Source organism: Fukomys damarensis, unplaced genomic scaffold (genome assembly GCF_012274545.1).
Source record: "Fukomys damarensis isolate Sample0158 unplaced genomic scaffold, DMR_v1.0_HiC HiC_scaffold_37, whole genome shotgun sequence".
Classification (NCBI taxonomy): domain Eukaryota; kingdom Metazoa; phylum Chordata; class Mammalia; order Rodentia; family Bathyergidae; genus Fukomys; species Fukomys damarensis.
The window spans coordinates 18,488,994-18,511,395 of NW_022900949.1; the positions used below are offsets into that span (position 1 = coordinate 18,488,994).

At 42.7% G+C, this 22,402-nt stretch overlaps 1 protein-coding gene across 1 annotated transcript in view; it reads right to left on the reverse strand.

Annotated features, from left to right (window-relative positions):
* Window positions 1-22,402, reverse strand: part of Myo3a (myosin IIIA) — a 173,536-nt gene that overhangs the window by 108,141 nt on the left and 42,993 nt on the right. The window contains exons 7-8 of the mRNA XM_010614690.1: window positions 21,993-22,058; window positions 18,404-18,559 (exon numbers count right to left, since the gene is read on the reverse strand). Coding sequence (XP_010612992.1) covers window positions 18,404-18,559; window positions 21,993-22,058 — 222 coding nt within the window. The remainder of the gene's footprint in view (window positions 1-18,403; window positions 18,560-21,992; window positions 22,059-22,402) is intronic.

Consider the following 22,402-nt stretch of genomic DNA (forward strand, 5'->3'; position numbering starts at 1 on the left):
GGAAGAAAAATTCTGATGCTATGAATGCCCCAGAGGACAGAACTTAAAGGAGAAAGGAGATAAAGGACATAGACAAGCTGAGTAGGATGAAATTTTGAAAGGGCGGTTGAACAGGATAAAAAGTAGAGCATCTTACTTTGGGTTGATAAGTTTACTTACTGAGAGCTTCAATATATGTAAGGAGAGTTCTGGATCCAGAATTCTCAAACCCACAATCCCTGGCCTAGGAGGCCAGTGCCTTATCCGTTAGGCCACTGGGGCAGCTCAGAATTCTCTTTGAGACTCTGACAGCGAGAGGTTACAGCACAAGAAGACAGGAGCACATTGAGGAAGGGATAACTTAGGAGGTGTAAGTAAGCCGAAAATATGGATCTAAAGGAGAGGAGGATACACAGCAAATGTGAGAGGAGACAGAAGGAAGAGCCATCGTGGGAAGGTTAATCACAGAAAAGAAAGGCAGCACTTCTCTCGGTCTTTCCGGCTTGGCTTAATTCCCTTAGCGATACGCACTGACATTTCCACCGCGTCTTTTTACGGCTCGATCGCACGTGTCTTCTCGGCACTGAATCATATTCTCCTGTCTGAGGGAACAGAGTTTATGCAGCCACTTAGCTGAGGTGTCCTCTTCCTTCTGCGTGCTATTCGATTCAGTTTGCTAATACTGCGCTGAGGACTTTTGCACAATGTTCATGAGAGATACTGATTTGTAGTTTTCTTTTCTTGTAATGCTTTTTTTCTGGCTTTGGCATCAGGGTAATGCTGGCCTCTGGGTTAAGTTACAAAGTATTCATTCTGCTCCTGTCTTCCGGAAAAGTGAAGAAAACTGACCTAATTTCTTTCAGAAATGCCTGGTAGAATTCAGTAGTGAAATGATGTGAGATTGAAGGTGTTTTATTTTAGAAGATTCAGTTACTGTTTGAATTTCTTTAATAGATAGAGGCACTTTCAAATTATCTCTTTCTCTGTGAGTTTTGGCAGAATGTGTCCTTCGAGGAACGGGTCCTCCTCATCTAGGCTAACACATTTGTGGGCATTAAATTCCTCATAACATTCCCTAAGTGTCCTTTAATATCCAGGGCACCTGTAGTGATGACTTTTCTTCATTTCTAGCACCAAGAATTTGTGCCCTCTCTCTTTGTTCCCAAGCCTGGCTAGAGGCTTACTAATGTATTTTATTGCTCTTTTCAAATTGCTGGTTTTTGGTTTTGTTTATATTCTTTTTTATTTTTTGTTTTTCAATTTCATTGGTTTCTTCACTAATTTTCATTATATCATATGTTTTGGACTTTATTTAATTTTCTTTTTTCTAGTTTCCTACGGTGGAAACTTAGATCGCTGATTTCATAACTTTTAATATTTGCATTCAATACTATAAATTCTGGTCCTGATACTTGCTGTTTCTTCAGATTGTTGTCCAGGTTTTTTGTTGTTGTTGTCCATTCACGCCCTGGATAAAAATGACATCAGTAAATGGGCAGTTGCCAGTTACCAGTGTGGTGGCCTGGGGGTGGGAGACGCAGTATACAGTCCCAAGGTCAGGTCTGAACCTTTTTATGAGCTGGGTCTCTGGGTCACTGGACTGTGAACTTGATAAGTCTTCTAAGTCTCCCCTCCTTGATTTCCATTCCGCTCCTTGAGGGGACAGGATGGTTGAAGGGAGGCCGAGTTGGGCTCGTTCCCTTCCTCCAGGTTCTTTAAAACTCTGAAAAAAGCCCCAAAGTTTAGGTTTAGTTTCTCTTGAGAACAGTCTTGTTCAGAAAGCAGAATGATCTGGCATAATTAGAAATGGTTTCCTTTGCCTTCCCCGTGAAATAAATGAGACGGGATGTTTCTCAGGTATTCCCTGTGAGAACCTTGTCAATCACTTGGAAGTGAGATGGGCTGTCTATGAACAGGGTTCTCAGTTGCTTTTGATTCTGACTTATCCACATGGACTCCAGTGATTCACCAAGCATGGTTGAGGCTTTTCGATCCCAGTAATGGAACTGGAGTGGTTTCTGCCCAGTAAGTCCTGATGCTTTGTATCTGCCTGATCACTGCAAGCAGTAGTTTGCCCTGTAACCTCCTCTTTCTGATGGATCTCAGGACTGTGGGTTTTTCAGTTTTGGTCCAGCTATTTACTGGCTGTTGGGATGGAATGACAACTTCTAGGTCCCTTACATGCTGGGCTGAAAACTGGATGAAGGGAATTCCTGAAGAACCTGTATCATGAAAATGTGGGCGGCGATAAGAGAAACCCCAGATGGAGACACTTCTCCCCCACCCCTGTCACCGCGGCCCCCTTAGGTCTGATAATGCAAATGGAAGTAGTGGTTTCCAGAGACCTAGAGAGCATGCAGCTCTAGGCCAGCCCTGCTGGACCGCAGCCAGCTTTCCAGAGCACAGGCTGGGTAGAGCAGTGGGGATGGACGTGTTGGTCTTCTGTTGCTGCTATAATACAATGATCTCGAATCGAGTGGGTGAAAACAACAAGCCTTTGCTTTTTTCCAGTTCTGGAGGCCAGGAATCTAAAACCAGTTTCACTGGGCTGAAGTCAAGGTGTCCTTGCCAAGGGTGGTTTCCCCTGGAGCCTCCAGAGGAGAACCATTTCCACACTGTTTTCCAGTCCTGGAGGCTGCAGGCCTTCTGTGCTCAGGGCCATGCACTCTAACCACTGCCTCCATCTTCCCCAGCTCCTCTCCCTCACGGACCAGCTCGCCTCTTACAAAGACTTCTGGAGAAACCCGTGGAGCCCGCTGCCTCTGCCATCCAGTGACCTCTGCCTCGACTCTTCTCTGTGCCCAGGTGGAAGTCACAAGGCTGAAGTACAGCCCTAGGATCAGAAGTCTGAACATTTTTTACCTGGATTCCACTTTTGTATGGCCAGCATCTCAACTGCCTTTGCCTTGTTCTAGTTTTCTTTACCATGCATGGCTAATGTAACATTCCTCTAACTTGAATTTGCTGGCTGATGTACCTCTTCCTCCTAGGCTGAGTTCTTACCATTGGTGGTGGGTGCTTAAAATATATTTCTTGGGTAAATGAGTGAATATTTTGCTTTTCTACTATGGAACCACGAAAATTTCTTTTCATCTTTATGCTGGCTATAAACAATTGAGATACTTAAAGAAAAAACTTATAGCCACATGTTTTGAGATATTTTTACAGTTTCCTTTTGTCTTCATCTTAAAGAACTGGTTAATACCCTTGTTGCTTTATTAAATGTTTATTATGTGTAAGGTTTGGAGAGTGCAAGGTCAGAATCCTTCTGTAAGGTTTCTGTTCTCCCGTGAGAAGTACAGCTTGTTAACCAGATTATATTTTCCATTTACTCTGCAATACCGGCGAGACATGACCTCAGACTATGAATGTTTTCTTTCTGTGCCGTCAAAGGTCACAAGCACCCTGAGGGGTGGTTATTATAGCTCTGCGTGCTTCAGTTCTGCACACTAAAAAAAGAAACAACTACTGCAGCTCCAAGTTCAATTTCATCCTTATTATTTAGTTGTACTGTTGAAGAGGAACAGCTTTATTTGCTTTCACTTTGGTTAAAAATGCTCTCGTAAATGTCAAGCTCTATCACTTCAAGTGACCTAAGCACCACTGGGGGTAGAGAACCATCTTTCTTCAGCCCAAATCTCATCAGTGTTTTTGTGTTCATTTCCTTATCCACCTTTACATTTCAGTAATCAAGATAGCTGGTAGAACCAGTGAGAGTTACTGGCTCTCACTGGCGTGGCTTGGAAGAGTAGTTTTATCTATCTGACGTTTTTGGCCAAATGTTAAGGACACATTTCCAAAGAGATGGTGGCGCGAAGCACAGCGCAGCCTGGCCAGCCACGTCACCAGATCAACTGCAGTGACAGGTGTCACAGGCACCCAGCACCGCTAAAGTTTAGTCACCCTCTTTCCCCCAAAGCACTTCCTCCTTCACACATGCTCCTTTAGAGATATGCTTTCATCTGTGCAGATAAACACGCGTTACTAAAACTTGCAGCACCATTAGAAGGGAGCATGCAGTCGGGAAAATGATCTGCCCTGGAACTCCCGGCTAACGACCCCACTCAGACTTCACGGAGTAATTACAAACAGGCGGGAGGGATTCCATCTTTGCATCGGCTTACTCGTGTGCAGTGGACCCCGGCCACTTCCTCAGCCCTCAGCCACGCTCCAGCTCTGGCATCTGCACCTTGAAACCTCTCCCCTTCCCCCCTGCATCCTTCACAGCCTTTGCTCCGGTCCTCACCCTTCACGGCCGCCCTGCTGGAGAGGAGCGCACGTCTCCACCTCTCTGCCCTGCGTCTGCCTTCTTTCCCGGCCCACTCCAATGAGACAGCTCTTGTGCAGATCATTAAGGAATTCTGTGTGGCCAAGTTTAAGATTCATCTGTTTCTCTTGAACCTTCGGCAACCTCTGGCAGGGTGAAGGTAGTTCACACGGCTCGGAGCAGCCCACGTCACCCTGTGCTGCCTCCCTCAACCTCCGGTTCTGCCTCCTCTGGTATTTCCTAGAAGCTGGTGTTCTGCAGATCTGCCCTGGGCCTTCATTTCTCTTTCCCAACAGTAACTTCATCCAGTGCAGTGACACTGACCACCTCCATAAGCACATGACTAAGTAACTTTCCAACAGGGCTTCTTCCTTGGAGTCCGGACTAGTGCACCAAACGGACCACCTGTCAGCTCCCCTTGGCCATTTATCTGCTTGCCTACCTATCTACCTATCTACCTACCTATCTAGTACTGAGGACTGAACCAGGCTTTCACACTGATTTACAATCCCAGGCTTTTACATTTTTTTTAAAAAAAATTTGAGATAGGATCTCACTAAGTTGCTCATTTGCCCATGCTAGGCTTAAACTTGCAATCCTCCTGCCTCAGCTCCCAGAGTGCAATGATTACAGCAATGCACTGCCACGCCCAGCAGCACTTCGACGATATTTAACTGATGTGTTAAATTTAATACCCCCCAAGCAGGATACACAATCACCTTCCACTCTATTTCAGTAAGTCCAAGGGGCATCGACAGTCAGGGAATCACCCATGTGACACACATCTGCAGGTTATGAATCCATGCCTTCAACCAAGCACAGATCAAAAGTATTCGGAAGAAAAATTGCGTCCATATTAAACATCTACAATCTTTCTCTGAAAGTCAATATTCCCTAAACAATGACAACTACTTACATAGCACTCACGCTTACAAGGTATCACAAGTGATCAGGACGTGATTTAGAATGTGGAATATAAAAATATAATGCGACATTTTATAAAAGACTCGAGCTATTGTGGATTTTGGTATCTCAGCAAGCATCTACAACCAACTCCCTGTGGATGGATGCCAAAAGATGTCTGTCTATATACATGCATTGCGTACGTGATTGTTTAAAAAGAGAAACTAGCTGCATGGAAAAATCTACTTAAGAATCAACCATCAAATAACAGTATCCAGTTCCAGTTTATTTTCCCAAGGCAGGAATTTTCATGGCTAGGTATTTACTTATTTCCACTTCTTTTTTCCTAATAAAAACATTAGGAATTTAAATTTCAGATATTTTAAACTTAAAAAACAGCTCTATTTATATAAATGTATAATAGCTAACTTCAGAGTGAATCAGAATCTTCCAAAATGAAAAATTCTGCTAAACGCAGCACTATATTTTCTGCAGAGATTAGAAAAATAAATAGGCAAGCAAATAAGATTAGAACAGCTGAAGAGTCACAGATAAAAATCTTCTGTGCTTGGTAGTCAGGAATAAAGGATGCATCATTTTGAATTCTACTCAAAGACGAAAACATTCCGCTCTAAGCCTTGACTACAACCCTCGAGAAATAGTTCATTCCCCTTCCCTGCCAAAAAGTGGTTAAAAGTTTAATCGAATCTACTTTTGAGCACACATTTTCTAGTAAGTTTCTATCTCTATTTTTCACTAATGCGTAATGGGAAAATTATATAAAAATGTAACACTCAGAGAAAGCAGTTGCTCTGCAGTTTTTCAACCCATGCATCTCATTTCACTGTCAAACACAAAACGAGAAGCAGAAGAAAAGAGGCATCGTGTGCACTCAGGATCTGCCTCCTGCGGGGTACTGCAGATTCCACAGTAAAGGTAATTATATGCAAATGTGTCTTTTTTTGTGGCAACAACAGTAAATATGAATTCGGTCAAACTGTAGGTCACTGTTATTTTGAAACAAAGGCAATACTACAATATTTCTTGGAGACTTTATAATGAACGTTAATGTTTTTGATAATACCCTGGGTTGTACATATTTAATAAACAATGGGAAAAAAAGAGAAATAATTGTTTAAATAGGCTAGCAACTTTAAGACAAAAAATATACATCTGGAATTTTTGAGAAATTGTTTTATTTTATTTATAAAATATGGCTATGCCCCCTTCCTATTGAAATACAAATGAGATTTGTGGTATTTCATACCATAAAATCAAATGTAATAGTTTTCAATGGCCTCTTAAAATAATTAAAAATTCCAAGAAAATAACTATTTTTAAAATATGTAAAGAATTGAGTAAATTCAATGTAGCTAAAATGGACAAGGTTATCAGTAAAACAGTGAATGATTTCTAGAACCTATTAGGAATCATTAAAATTACCAGAATTGTGGAATCTGCTATTAACTTTCAGTCTGTTATTTATGTGGGCCTAGTAGCTGATAAAATTTCTACTTCCCTATTTATAGTTAGCATGTGGTCATCCTAAATACCAGAGAAGAACAACCTTCCATCGAATAATGCTGAAGATACCAAAAAGCTAATAAATAAGTAGGATGGTCTTTAGAGAAACATGATAGGATGATACAGATTACGTGAATGCAATCTTCTGTGAAAGCATCCAGGAAGACAAAGATATTGCAGGCTGAATTAGGACCCAAGTCACACAACGCACAAGGGGCAGCTTCTATTTCACTGGTTCTCTATCTGAGCCGAATCCTGACTACACAGCTGACGTCACAGACGGGCCTATGTGGGACACAATCAAGCGTCTCTACGCTGTTCCTAGGCTTTGCGTCCACAATCCCAGTGGACAACCCCGCGGCTCCATTCACATTTCAGCCATCGCTGTGCTGTGTAGGCTTTTGCCGGAAATGCGTTCAGATGGTGCCTCCTGGGGTTGTATGGGACGGGCCACCCCATGCCACTCATGGGGAAAGAGCAGCATAACACCAGAAAGCAAGCTGGCCGGCTTGGGCAGCACAGGCTGCCACAGGATCACTTTCCCCTTTCAGGTCTGCACACGCATGTCTTGTATGTGTCACCGAGAATGCACCCCGCTGTCACAGCACTCTCCCTTAGCTGGGTGTTGTTCTCCTTCCTACTCTGCTGGGCAGATGGCACCTAGAACCCTGTTGGTGACTCTGGAGCATCCCCTGGGCTCCTCCTTCCTGGTGTGCTTGGATTCCTGCAGGCCAGGCCTAGGATTTCTCAGCAGCAAAACAGCGTCTCCAGTTGCTTCACCAGGCACCGTGCACGGCGCTGCTGACCCTCTGTACACCCGGGAGCTGCCCTTTCCATGCACGGGAGGCCGGTGGGAAATCCACCTGAGCGTCCCTCCTTGGGTATGGCTGACTGAGATGCAGCAGACACAGTTGCTAGTTCCCCTTTTGCAGGCTGAGTGAAATAGCTCTCTCAGTTTTCACTTGTAACCCACCCTTCATCAGCCTAACACAGCCACCTACCCTACTCATTAGGCTGGTTTGGAGGGCTGCAGTCACAGTTCGTAAGTGTTTGTGTTCAATGTTCTGACTCCCTCCAAGACTATAGATTTGTTACTGGGTCAAATCTGTGCCAATCACCTCGCACGACCACGAGATCTTTGGCAAAAGGCCCCCGTTGGAGCACATTGTCCCTAGCAAAGCCTGGGTCCCCGAAACATGGCTTAACTCTGTGCTCAGGAGGCCCACAGGGCCCCACACCTCTGTGAACAGACTCATCCTGTTGGTGTCCAAACATGTCTGAATTTCTCTTGAACTGCTGGGACTCTTGCAACAAGTCAGATGGGTACTGTGAATATTGGTGATTTTAGGGAGTTGTATCCTTTGTTGTTGCTCTGGTATTTGTAATAAATTAACCCAAAACTTTGCAGCTTCACATGAACATGGTTTTGGGACAGCTCACCATTCCGTGGGTGAAGAGTTCAGGCTGGGAGGTCCTCTTGCCTCGTGGGGTGTAGACTAAGGTAACTGGATTATTTGCATGACAGCGAACTGGTCCGAAGGGATGAGCAGAGTGTCAGGCAGACAGCTGGCACTCGGTGGGCATGGCTCGGGCTCTTCTCAGAGAGGCTTCTGGTCAGAGACTCCACGGGCCCTGTGAGTGTGGTGGTCTCTGTCTCAAGCCGCCACGTTTCCTTCATGGTAGTCCCGGCTGTCAGACAGAATGCTCCAAGGGACACAGAGCAGACCCGGGTTTTTAAGGTACGGCCTGGTTGTACCACCGTAGCATTACTTCTGCTGTGTTCTCTTGGCTGAGGAAGTCACAGAGGATGCCTAGGTCAAGCAACACAGACTAACTCTATACATCTCATGTGTGATTTTTAAAAAAGGGTAAAAAAGTCACAATCATCCGAATCTCCTGCATCGTGCCTTATTTTATATAGAAGCTGAGTAAGAGTAACTGCTGGTTAAAGATCACAGATCAATTATTTCTCTCCCTTAAAAGTAAACAACAGAACAAGTGGACAGAAAAGCCTCTTTTATGAAAAAGCACAAGTGGCCACAGTCCAAAGCCACTCCTGTCAATACACCATTTAAATCTAGTTCTTAAATGATTATACACCAAACATTCCAAGTACTAGATGGCCATTTTAATCTTAGTTATCTCTCCGGTCTATACTGTACAGATATAATATGAAAAATTTAAAGAAATTGACAATCAAAGATTCTTTGACCAGTGAATGTACTACTCAGGAATGCAAACCCCAGAGGCAGTAAAACGAAGACATAGGTTAAAATTTAAGCTTAAAGTTTCCACATACAAAGTAGACAGAAAAAATCAAACAGAGATCAAAGCCCAAACTGTCTGTCATGAGTTTTGTGATTGCTGATTTTACCAGTGAGGAATACAGAAACTGGAAAAAGTGCTGCTCTGAAAAGCAGACTTAAGTCACGGCCAGGACCCCATCCATAATTGGCTTTGATTTCTTTAAGCTTTAGATTTCTGAACCCTAAACTAAACAACCACATTATTTCCAGCCATAAAACTGCCCAGAACCACCTGCTTATTCTCCAAAGGACAAAGACACTGGTGTGGTAAGGCTCTCAACTCGGTACTAAGGTAAGTGGGTCCCCCGGACCCCCTTCCTGGTCTGATTTCTCTGGATTTGTAACTCAATAAAGATGGCAGATTGGATCAGTGTGGCTGTTCTTCACTCTTTTGTTTTATTATTTTTTAGTACTGGCGATCAAACCCAGGGCATCACACATACCAGGCAACTGCTACATCAGTGAGCTGTATCTCCAGTCATTTTTACATTCTCAGGTATGGTTTTGTTAAGTTGCCCAGGCTGGCCTTGAACTTGTGATCCTCCTGTCTCAGCCTCCTGAGTAGTTGGTATTATAGGAGTGTACCACCACTCTGCTTTGGCTTGAAGCATTAATCAACTTACCTTTTATATGGTATTCAGTTTTTTTTTCTAATTAGCAAATTTCTGCTCCTGTGTGTTTGAATTCCTTTACTTAGCATTACTTAGGAGCACAGGTACTTGTAGTGGCCTCCTCCGGGAAATATTTATTCGACTGTCTAATTCTTATAAACTTCCTGGAGACCACGTTTAAAAGCTATTTAGTTCTTATTCTGGGAACTTCTATAGAAGTAGTGATTAGAGGCACAAGGGAGCATTTCAAGGGGACAAATAACTTATAACTTATTTTCTAAAACTTTCTGCTGCTTCTTATGTGAGCCCTTTTGATTCCTTTCTTCCTAGTACTTACAGGGACAATTCATTTACCTCTTATTTTAAAATAAAATATGACTTAGAATATGAGGATACATGCATGTGTGCACACACATACCCTCCCACAGAACAGTTCTTTAAAACCCATGCAAGCAGAGCAATAAATATTTGCCAGCAGATTTCCCATCCCAAAATCTGGGAACCCCAGCCACTAGCTGCCTGGACAATTCCAGCTTACCAGCTGCACATCATGTCTGAAGTAAATTCACCATCCTTAGGTTCAACATTAGCTTTTGTTAATATGAAAATAATCTTTTTGTGAGCCGTTGTTCCTTTTTGTTTTCCTACTCACTTCCCAAATCTAGTCATTGCAAATAGCCCCGTTGTTTCGTGATGAAGCTAGTTACACATTTTCCGGTCTCATAACTGCCTCCTGTCTGGGTTACCTTGTCTCCAAAGCTACGTGTTTCTGTTCTGAGATACCCTGAGTCCTCATCTCGCTTCCAGAGCCATTAGAGTGGACACACACTGAGCTGAGTACGTGTGGGGGTAACTGCTACCTTGGTGGGCCAAGCAGGCATGAGGGTTTGCGTGGGCACCGTGGTGGTTTGTACCGAAAGACAGCCGAATGGCAAGTCCAGCCGAAGATGTTTAGAGATCCACGGCGATGGAGTGTAGGGGAACCGACTCCCCTACTCCAAAACTATGATCATCTAAAGTTGGAAGAGGACAATGAGAAGAAGGGCTTGGGATCAAACAAAATGCATCGAAATTACTGCTGTGGTCTGTCCTGGTGTATCTATTATTTATTATGCCTACCTCCCAGCATGCAGGTGCCTTAGTTCTGTGGAATCCACCACTGCTGTGGAGAATTCGGGCCACATCCCTCTGACTGTCAGTGCTCTCACAGCCTGGCCACCTCACAGTGCTCCAGTCCTATTTCTCAGTTTTCCTCTTACATCTTTGACTAAATACTTGTTTTCTGTGAGCGTTATCACCTCACTGCCATCATTTTTCCCAGGTTGCTCTTTTCACCAACCATGTTCATCTTCTAATCACTATTTTTTTCCTCATTGAGTTTATTGGTACATTTTAGGTATACAATACAGTTACATTCATTACTGGGATCTTGTACCTCTATATGACAGGTCTTGGTTCTCATTTTTTCCCCTTGTCCGTGCTCTCCCTTTACCTCTTCCTCCCCTCCCCATTTACAAACACTTTATTTCCATTTTATCATATTTTTTTCTTTTTCCTTATTACCTTTCCCCTACCCTTCCCACTTTCCCTACACCTTTAGCCCCTTTTGTTAATTATCCCATTAGGATCTTATGTACTATTATAGTTTTTCACAGCAAAGAAAGTATTCGGTATTTACACATGTGTGACTTATTTATTTCACTTAGGAGTATATCCTCAATATGTATCCATTTTCCTATGAATGAATCTAATTTCTCACTCTTTATGGCTGAGTAGTATTCCATCTTATAGAAAAACCACATCTTTTTTTATCCAGTTTCCAACTGATGGGCAAATGGGCTGTTTCCAAGTTTTAGCTATTACAAACTGTGCTGCTATAAACATAGGTGTGCATATATCACTGTGCTATGATTCTTTTAATTCTTTTCTAATCACTATTTTTACAAGACTAGGTCTGGTTTATCCTGGCAGTGCTGATTCAAAGCTCTTCTGTTCCTGCTAGCAGAAACGGTCTTCTCGTGAACTCTCACAGGACAGTTGTGGTATCCCTTTTATGGGACCCAAACTCCCTACTTTGTATAATGGTGTATATTTTGTGCTTTTTTTATTCCTCTTACTGAAAAATAAGTTCCTGAGCACAGATTCTGTAAAAGGCTTCAGCTGTCTGAGGTCTGTGCGAAACCTCTATCCAGAGCTTTACACAATGGCCTCAGTAAATACTGAGATGCCAGAAAGTCACCTCGATCCATTTGTACGGCAGCGAAGATTTTATTGCAGTGGGTGTTGGACTGAATGAGGACCTCAGAAATTCAATCTTGATTTGAGCTAAGAATGGAAAGCGGAAGAGAGGAATGTGTCAAGGTAAGAATCTCTAGACTTCTGGTTGGCAAAATGGGGGCTGGCAGCGTAATAAAAAAACGAAGAACCAATTTGGAGTAGAATATTCTAAATTCTAAATGGTGACGGTGAAGTTTCTACGAAATATTCACATGGCAATAGGCATGGAAAAGGTGGGGTAGCTCTGTAACAGTCTCACTGGTCAGGAAGAGGGGTAAGTGTCCCAAAGGGGGATGATTCTCACTGTGACAGCCTAGTAGGAAAAACGATCTCACCTAGAAAATAGAAAGTAGGATGCAGTCATGCCCTGCGTCCCGCTGAGGGAACCTAGTTTTTTTTTTGCTTCCTATTGATTTTTCTACTTTCTCCTTTCATTGCTCTGTTTTGTAAAATCACAATCCTATTTGAGTGAATTTATAGCGTATAAAATCCCACACCCACTAAAGAACTGACAGGCATGACAGGCAACAAGTGGCTTAACAACTTTCAAGTTCGTCTTTCCTTTATTAATCCTTTGAGACAGGTCTCAAAGTTACCTTGTATTTGGGCTTGAAAACCACATAAATGAGCCAAAAGGAATGACTGCAACAGTCGTCAATATTTTTGATCTAAGAAATTATATGAATGACTAAACCCTTGTAAGTATTCAGTTTTGTTTCTGGGCAATTATATGCAATAATTACCAATGTATACATATCAGTATTAATCACCACTATCACACAAGGGTAGCGAGGTTATTTTGCTTTGCATATAAATACAAAATATTTAATGGTAACATGTTAATAGTACTATGATCACAGAAAGAAATTTTTCATTTGGAATCTGTTGTTCAAATACATGTTGGGCTAGATTTATTTTTATTTCCAAGAAACGCAAATCACAGCTTAAATAGTGTTTTTAGATAAAGGTTCGGGATATGTAGAAGAAAGCATTTTGGAGCCTCCTAAATATTCTACATAAAAGCCAACCACTGCCAGCAGCACAAAATAATTATCCAAAATGGTTCAGCTATAAGGCTCTGCCTCCCATTAAAGCCTGAAAATGAGTTGGCACCAAAAGACTGACCAGGTGCTTTCACCCAGAGCACAGGCCTCTGACCTAAGCATGAAAATCAGGTGGCCCAGGCTGGAATTTAAAATCTCAAAGGAGTGATGCCAAGCTCAAGATCAGTTTGCACTTCTCTTATATTTTCAACCTTACTGGAACATGAGTGCTCAAAAATGGAAAGACTTCCCATGTTCATAGGTCAGTAGCATATATAAGTGTTAAAATGGTCATATTACCGAAAGCAGTTCACAGAGTCAACGCAATACCCACTAAAATACTGATGACATTCTCCAAAGAACTAAAAAATAAATCCTAAAATTTGTATAGGAAAACAAATGGTCCACAATATCTAAAACAATTCTGAGCCAGAAGAGCGATGCTGAATATATCACAATATTCAATGCGAGTGTGCTATAATAAAGCCACAGTAACTAAAACACCATGTTACTGGCACAAAAATAGACATATAGACCAGTGAAACAGAATAGGTGACACAATGACAAATTCAAACACCTACAGTCACCTGCATGCTGACAAAAAGCCTAAGAATATGTGTTGGAGAAAACACAGCCTCTTTAAAAAACAGTGCCATGAAAAGTGGATATTCATGTGTAGAAGATCGAAACTAGATCTCTATTGCTCATCTTGTGCAAAAAAATATTCAAGACATTTCATGTTTTGGATGCTATTGTGAAAAGACTGGTTTCCCCAATTTCTCTCTTATGTGTCTGTTATTCATGTACAAGAAGCCTATTGATTTCTGAGTGATGGCCTTGTATCCAGCTATGGAATTTGGTTATTAAGTCTAGAAATGTTTTGGTAGGGTGTCTGGGGTCTTCTATGTAGAGTATCATGTCATTTGTGAATAATGACAGTTTAACTTCTACCTTTCCTAAGTTTATTCCTTTTACTTCTTTCTCTTGTCTATTTCTGTGACTAATATTTCCAGAACTATATTGAAAAGAAGTAGTGATAGTGGACATCCTTTTCTTGTTCAAGATTTTAGCATGAAAGATTTTATTTTTTGACCATTCAGTATGATGTTGGCTGTGGTTTTTCATATATGGCTTTTATCAGGTTGAGATGAAGACCATCTATTCCAATTTTCTGTAGGGTTTTAACATGAATAGGTGTTGGCTTTTATCAAATGCTTTTTCTACATCAATTGAGATGATCATATGGTTTTTGTCCTTGACTCTGTTAATATAGAGTGTTACATTTATTGATTTACATATTTCGGACCATCCTTGCATTCCTGGGATAAATCCCACTTGGTCAGGAAGTACAATCTTCTTGATGATCTTCTGTATTCTATTTGCTTGTATCTTATTGAGGATTTTTACATCATGTTCAGTCTAACAAAGGGAGTAAAGATATCCACTTTGAAAACTATAACTCTGAAAAAGGAGATCAAAGAGGATACCAAAATGGAAAGACATCCTTCTTCTTGAGTAGGAAGAACCAATATAGTGAAAAAGGTCATGCTTCCAAAACTGCTATTCAGTGCAATCCTGATTGAAAGTCCAACAGCATATTTCACAGAACTATAGAAAACAATCCAAAATTCATTTGGAACCAGAAGAGACCTAGAATAGCAAAAGCAATTCTAGGCAACAGAGACAAGGCAGGGGATTTCACAATCCCCAATTTGAAACTACACTGCCAAGCTACTGTGATAAAGACAGCATGGTACTGTCAAAGAAACAGAATTGAGGATTAGTGGAATAGATTAGAAGATGCAGAAACAACTCCAGCCACCTAATCTTTGACAAAAGAGCCAAATATCCTCTTCAATAGGAGGAAAGGTAACCTCTTCAATAAATGGTGCTGTACAAACTGGGTTTCAACTTGCCAAAGATTAAAACTAGAGCTGGGAATTTAGCTCAGTCATGCCACATCTTCCTGGCAAGCTCAAGGTCCTGAGTTCCATTCCTGGTACCTCCCCAAAAGCAAAAAAAATAGACCCATAGCTATCATCATGCACTAAACTAAGATAAAAATGGATCAAAGCTCTAAACTTTGAAATAGGTTGGATGTCCGTTGGCTACACAGACAGAAACCATGGGCTGACTCAGAATCCAGGACCAAAAGTGGAAGAAGCCTGGAAGGTTAGGAACTGAACCCTCTGACCTGGAGTGCAGGCTCTGACCTCAGCGTGGTGGCAAGAAGGCGTCCCTGGCCTGGAGCAGAAGATCGGAACCTTCTTCCTTTCCTGTGAGGCAGGACAGAGCAGTGACGCGGGGGCACCTGCTCTCTCAGCCACCAGGTCTGCAGTGACCTCAACTCACAGGGGCAGAAGGGCCGGGGAACCCTGAAGCTGGATTAAGGCAAACACAGAACTCAGAAAGAAAAACCCAGAAGGAAAAAAAAATCCTCTCATTCAAGATGGCAGAATAAACTAAAATCCCAAACCACAGAGAGAAGTTAAATGTTAAGTAAACAAATGAACTCAGTAAGAGAACAATTCACACTTGTTAAAAGATAAATCTGAAAGTGACTTATGAAACATATTTAAAATCAAAGAGAAACAGAATAGAATTACATTCACAAAGATAAAATAGCCACATGTAACTAGCCAGGTACAAATACCAGACATTTCAGCTATGCATAAAGCAATAATTAAAAAGTGAGATCATGAAAAATTCTAGAAATAAAAAATAGACATACTGTTAGAGACATCATAGAAAACTTCACAGGTAGCATAACTTCTCTACTAGGTGCAGTTCTAATGATTAGTGAACTGCAAAACAGTTTCCAGTAACTCATGCAGAATGTGGCAAAGCTGAAAGAGGAATTACAAGGCATGCAAGCTAACTTATGGACTTTTAACCGTCATCTCTCAAGAGTCAAAAGTAAAAATGAGAGGGGATCGTATTTAACAGAATAGTGACTGAAGTTTCTCCATGACTGAGCAAGGCATGAAAGCTCATACTGAAAGCATACTCCATATTCCGAAGAGAATAAAGAGTATACCTTTTGATTCGGTGTCAGAAGCACGGAGCCTGATGCACTATTCTACCACACAGTTGTTTTCAATCATTTGTAAAAACTTTTACTCACCAGAACGTAGAAAATCCAGCTTGGAATGCAAACACTGTGTAGCTCAGCCACTCTTTTGATACTTGGATCTCGGGAGATGATTCTCCCATGGTTCCTCATGGTTATTTATGTATTGTGTGTGATTCTGTTCCAGAGTCAATTTTCAATGATGTTTGAATAGCAAATAATCTTAAAAGCTGTTATCATTTGGATCTAAAATGTCCCCCAAATTCTCATGTTTAGGGGCGGGGCCTGGCGGGAAAAGGCAGGTCACTAGGCTAGTGGCCTGGACAGGCAGGCGTCCACAGCCCCAGCTCCCCACTCCACTCTCTGCTTTTGGCCACTAGGACAGGAGCCAGCTTTCCCCTGCCAGGCTCCCTGCCAAGCTGTTTCTGCCCTGGAGCTGTTTCTGCCAACCACACCAGGACCAAGCACCTCTGAGACTGTGAACCATAATGATCTCTCCTCCTTTTCTGGTGCTGAAGCCCAGCCATGAGAGGAAAGTGACTGACAGAGCTTAAAAATGGTCCATTCTCTCCAGGAGATGCTGCCTCCATTTGCTTTCCAGGATGATGAAGATAATGTTGCTTCCAGGGCAAGATCAAGGCAGAATGCTCACAACTGACAAAACTGAAGAAGAACCCCAGGGTTCTCCAGCTGCGAGGCCAAGCTCACTGGGTCCACAGCATTCCCGTGGACAGGTCCTCACCACTCCTGGGACTGAGGGCACTGCCACCCAGTGTGGACATGAAACTTACACTTCCGGCTCAGCCATGAATGATCAGGCTGTCTGTTTCTGATCCGGGAGTCTCGAATCTTCTGTTAGCGTCCAGACAGTCTTATAGGAGGCCTGTTTGTTAGCAGGCAAGTAGATGCTTCTTAGTTCTGGACACTGGATGTCCCACTCCAGTGGCTGTGTTTGTTGCTGTTTATTTTGTGTGTTTTGGGAAGGGTGGCTCCAGGAAGCGTATGGGACTGCATTCACACGAAGACACAAAGACAGCCCGTATGATTTGAGTCACCTTGGCGCTGTAACTGTGGGCCTCCCTCCTTTTATCCGTAGTTTAATTCCACCCACAGCCCTAAGTTTTCCTCGCTAAAAGTAGAGAGAACTCTGTCTCAGCCTCAAGACTATAAATCCACACAGGCAAGGTTTATCACTAAAGATCCTCCGTAATTGTTAGGCAATGTATTCTGGATAAGGCCTGGGCTTTGGAACCAAGATTCGAGTTCCTGTGAAGTCATTCATTACCCTCACAGCCTCATGCAGGTTAACTCATCTGTACAAGATGCAGTTCTTCTCAACCGTGAAAATGGGGAGCCATAAAGTATTTTCCTCAGAACTGTTTTAAAATCACATGAGGTAATAACAAAGCAGTTCTACCACAGCATCTGGTAACTAGATGGCATGAAGCAATAGGAGATAACCATGATAGCCACGGAAACTCACAGCGGGAGGTCACATAAGTCATGCTCCACTTTCTAGTCACTCCCTTCAACTCCCAAAAGTACTGATAAAGTGAAGCTAATAGGATTCTCAGGAATAAATTTAAATTATGGATCACTACTTTTTGACTTAGCTATACCTGCACTAGGAAATTATCTTGAGGAAACAGTAAGAGATTCCTGAAACACTCTTTGCAGTATTACTTGCTAAGGCCAAAGCAATTAGTAATGACTTAAATATCTACCAACAGAGAAAATCTTAAATCAATTATCGAATAGTCAAGGGAGTGCTGTGCAGCCATAAAAATTTTCTGTGGTAGAAAAATAATCAATAATATGAATATTCACTATTCAAAGAACGATCACAGGCTGTAGAACTCATAGAAATATTATTCCAGTTTTGCTTTAAAAGGTATACTCACCTAGAAGAGATGCTAAAAGTTTATAAATTAAAATATTCTACTTGATTAATATCTGTGTTGTGTACCTTTGTTCTAAAATCCTAAAATAAATGTACTATTAAAAATCCAAATAGAAACTGTGAAGACATTTAAATGCTTTGAAATTACAATGTAACCAGAGAAAATAATACCAGTAAATAATACTGTCAAAAATTCTTTCAAGATTGATGTTTCTTTTGAAAAATCTCAAGCTTAAGACATCTTAATTTATTGACCAAAAGAGAAAATACATGCCAATACCGATCATCCAATAAAGTTTACCTATTTAAAGTTTACCTTTTTGTTCTGATTCAGTCATTTCAAAAAATGCTGCCAGTCATCGTTCCAGAACCAGGATACAACTCAACACGTAAAATTCACTTTCCATGCAAACAGTCCTCAACCAAAGAATTCAAATGAGTTATTTTTTTCATCCTAGCAACTATTGCATTGTCAAAGTGTTCAGTCTTTAGATTTTTGGGACTCGGGATATTGTTTGTTTACCTGGCCTTCTCCGCACCTCCTGCACAGCGGTGGATATCAATGAATTCCATTAGCTGTTTTTGTAACATTACTTCTTTGCCATCAATTTGAGTAATAAATTTATGCTGTAAAAGATCCGACACTGTTGGACGCTTTTCATAATCTTTTGTTAAACATCTGCACTGGCGAGAAAGAAAATGTGATTATTAGATAAGTTAGAGTTTTGCCTTAGCTACTTTTCTCATTGCTGAGGCAAAATTCCTGACACCCAAAGTTAAAGGAGGACAAGTTTACTTGGCGCACAGTTCGTAGAGGTTTCAGTCCATAATCGGCCAGCTCTAAGGCAGGGTGGTGTGGGAGAGGGGCATCACAGAGGAGAAACAGTTCATGGCAGGCAGAAGACAGCAAAGGTAAGCAAGGGAGGACCACAGCTCTTTCTGTTCCTTACATCTTATCCAGGCTACTCACACAGGCAGCGCTCACACCCTTAACCCTAGTGCCCTTGAGCCTAGCACTGCACCGTGAGTCAGTCCCAGCATCACACACTCTAGATCCAGCCTCCTCTGAAACAGCCCCACCTATGACCACAGGAAGCTTTGGGGGGACGTCTAGACACAGCCATGACAAGTACTGAAGCTGTCACACATATTCCTAAGAAAGCTCCTTTACTCTAGGTGAGTGACACTTCTCATAAATGCTCAACACGAGCACACTGCAACCAAATAGCAAACTGCAAGATGAAGGGGGAATACTCCCTCGGGCCCTAGCAAGCATCCTGCATGGCGATGAGACTGTCTGCACTGCGAAGTCCCAGACAAGTCAGAACCAGACAGCACAGTGAGGCCACACAGCCCAAGGGTGTTGATGTTCTGGCTCAGCAGTGTTTCTAAGGCCACACGGTCCATGGAGTGATGAAATCGAACCTGTTGAGGGGTTCAGCAGAGCCCACTCATGCGAAAGGGTGGGGCTGTGAGAGCAACTGGGAAGACAACGCAGGAGGAGCATCTGAAATTTAATCAGCTGTGACAGCTGTCTTCAAATATTTTGGGAGAGGAGTTTGACTAGTTCTCAGTGATCACAAGTGGCAAAAAAAAAAAAGTAGCACTGATTGGAAGACTTAAGAGAGCAACAGATTTCGGGTTAGTATCAAGAAGAATCAAGGTGGGATGGGCTGCCTCGGGAAGCATGGCACTCTTCACTAGAGATATTCAAATACTGGCTGAATGGTCACTCAGTGACTACATTCCAGAAGCATTTAAACTGCACTTGGAGATTCAAGCTCTACAACTTTCCAAGACTCTTCTGACTGATATGCAGAGGCTTTACAAGGATGGAAAAGTGGACTGTCATCTGAGGGCATTAAAAAAGAGAAAAATAGGATAGGAAGGAGAAAGAGGAGGAGGAAGAGGAGAGGAGGAGGAAGGAGAGAAAGGAGAAGCAGGAGGAAGAGGAGGAAGAGGAGGAGGAACAGAAAAAAGAAAGTAGGAAGGAGGAGAAAGGTGGAATGGAGGAGGAAGGAAAAGAAGGAAAAGGAAGAAGACAACAGGAGGAGGAGGATGAGGAGGAAAAGGGGCAGGAGAAAAGAGGAAAAAAGTAAAGGAGGGAGAGCAGAAGGAGGAAGAGGAGGAGAAGAACAGGGAGGAAGGAGAAAGAGGGAGGAAGAGAAGGAAGGAGGAAGAGGAGAGGAGGAGGAGGACGAGGATCAGGAACCACTGCTGCCCAGGCCTTGCCTTGAACAGTACCATTAAAATCAGCACTGCCGAGACTTCTGGTATGATAATTTGTCAATTTATTTCACTGGGCTTGACAAGAAAGATATTTTCTAAGGTTGCTAAAACATGCTAACAAATAAAGGTGATGATATCTGTGAATAAGATCAAATGCTCACAGTTTCCGTTTAGTGTAACACAAATCAGTGATTTCTGACACCAGTAGCACTCACATCTATGTAGTCTGAAGAGTTCCACGTGAAAGTATTTTTTTCAAGTAAAACTTTGCCCAAACAGCCAGTGTGTACCAGGCACGTGGCTTGACAGGGAAATGACAGCAGCAGAGAGGGCACAGTTAGGGCTCTCAGCACCAACTTGCTTGCTATCAGTTGGAAAGAAAGACATCAGAACAGGTAAGTTCAATCGGAGCCACGACATTAGCAGTGGAAAAAGAACAAAGTGCAACAGTAGCTGGGCCAGACTGTGAACTAACTGCCTGGAGGAAACTAGGAACTGTTTCTCCCTGGGGACTGTGAGGAATACGGGAAAGAAACCAAGTTCGCTGAGAATCTGCAGGGAAGGGTCCTGCCGACAGGAGGTAGACACTGGGAATCATGGGGATCCCTTAAACGCTACCAGTGATTCCCCTAAGAGACGAGAAATGTTACTGCCATGTATGTAGTGCGCAGCCCTCAATAGGAATATCTGGTCAGTGAAGAAAAAAGAGATCACCAACCCATCTGTGTTCTTACAAACGATTAAGTCTAAGTCTCTCGCCTTTACCAGAATGTGCAGATGGATATTTGAGGATCAGATTAATGTCTGGCTGAGTCAGGAGTGCTGCACCCATCTCTCCTGAGAAAGCTCCGAGGCCTATTAGGGCTGCAAAAATCCGCCCCCTCGGGTGTGTAGAGGTCTGACCTTAGACAGATAAACTGTTCCTCTCCAAACCTCCTAAGCCCTGACTCCATTGCCTCAGCCCCTAAAGCACACAATCCCAAAACTAACATGTGGCCAATAACGATGTGCCAAATATCCCGACTCCACCCTGGCTCCACCCCCGCCTGACCCTATATAAGTCTGTGCATTTGCTGAATAAAGTGAAAGCTTCCAGAAACCTCCCGGAGTCTGCATGGTGATTCCGCACCTTGCCCTCCCAGTCCGGGCCCCTGAACCTTGTTCCGCAAGTGGGCTCGCAGACGACAACAACAGATATTCTTCTAGGAAAACCAACGTATGGCTGGGTTCTCTGCTTTCTTTGCCCTTCCTCCACTTTCTGAACAGTCTGGCACCCAGAATCTCAGTGACCTCCTGTTTATACCCCGAGGTTCTGCCTGGTCTGTACATTTAAGGTGAGGACATGAGGACATTGTGAGAAAGGTTCACGGGACAGAGCTTTACCAACACTGACTCCTACTTTCCAGTCCAGCACGGAGGCACTGCAGTTGTGCTAAATATTTGCTAAATCGACTGCATTCCCTGAATTTCAAATGCACACGCTTTTCATAAACACGATTTTCTGATTCACTGACTGCAGGGAGAATTCTCTGACTGATGAGAATTAGTGACAGATAAATGAAGGGCTGCAGAGCCGACACTGGGTGAGCAGGTGGAGATGCCGAGTGTGTCCTGCAACAGGCAGGTGAACAGAACACCCCCGCGGACTGCACAGGGGCCGGCTACTGGTCCGCACGCGGGGCCCTCGGGCCATTATTACCCAGGATGAACACACTGAACAGTTAGACAACGCCCCGGAAAACGGGAAACCGCTGGGGCTATTTAAGGAGGAGAAACAGGACTAGAGTTAGACGCCCAGAGGCCCGACTGAAAAAGGCACCGAGGAAAGTGAGGGCAGGATGATATCAACTTGGTTTTTTTCTTCAGATTCTGTTGTTACTCACTTGCTAATGAAGTCACTGAATTCTGCGGACCACAGTTCGGGCTGCCTTAGCTGAGGGGGTGGGTTCCTGGAAAAATAAGAATCAAGGCTGGATGGTGTCCCCTGCTCAGATGGAACAATCTAGGAAGTGCAGGCAGACTAACAAGTGCCCCCACTGGCGCTGCCATTGGCTTCAAATGGTGCCATGAATTTAATCATGCTTTACATAAAACGACAGGTTTCTCGTTTTTCTGAAAGCATTTAATATAGGACCCAGTTTTTTTCCAAGAGTTCATTTTCTTTCTTTCTTTCTTTCTTTCTTTCTTTCTTTCTTTCTTTCTTTCTTTCTTTCTTTCTTTCTTTCTTTCTTTCTTTCTTTCTTTCTTTCTTTCTTTCTTTCTTTCTTTCTTTCTTTCTTTCTTTTCTTTTCTT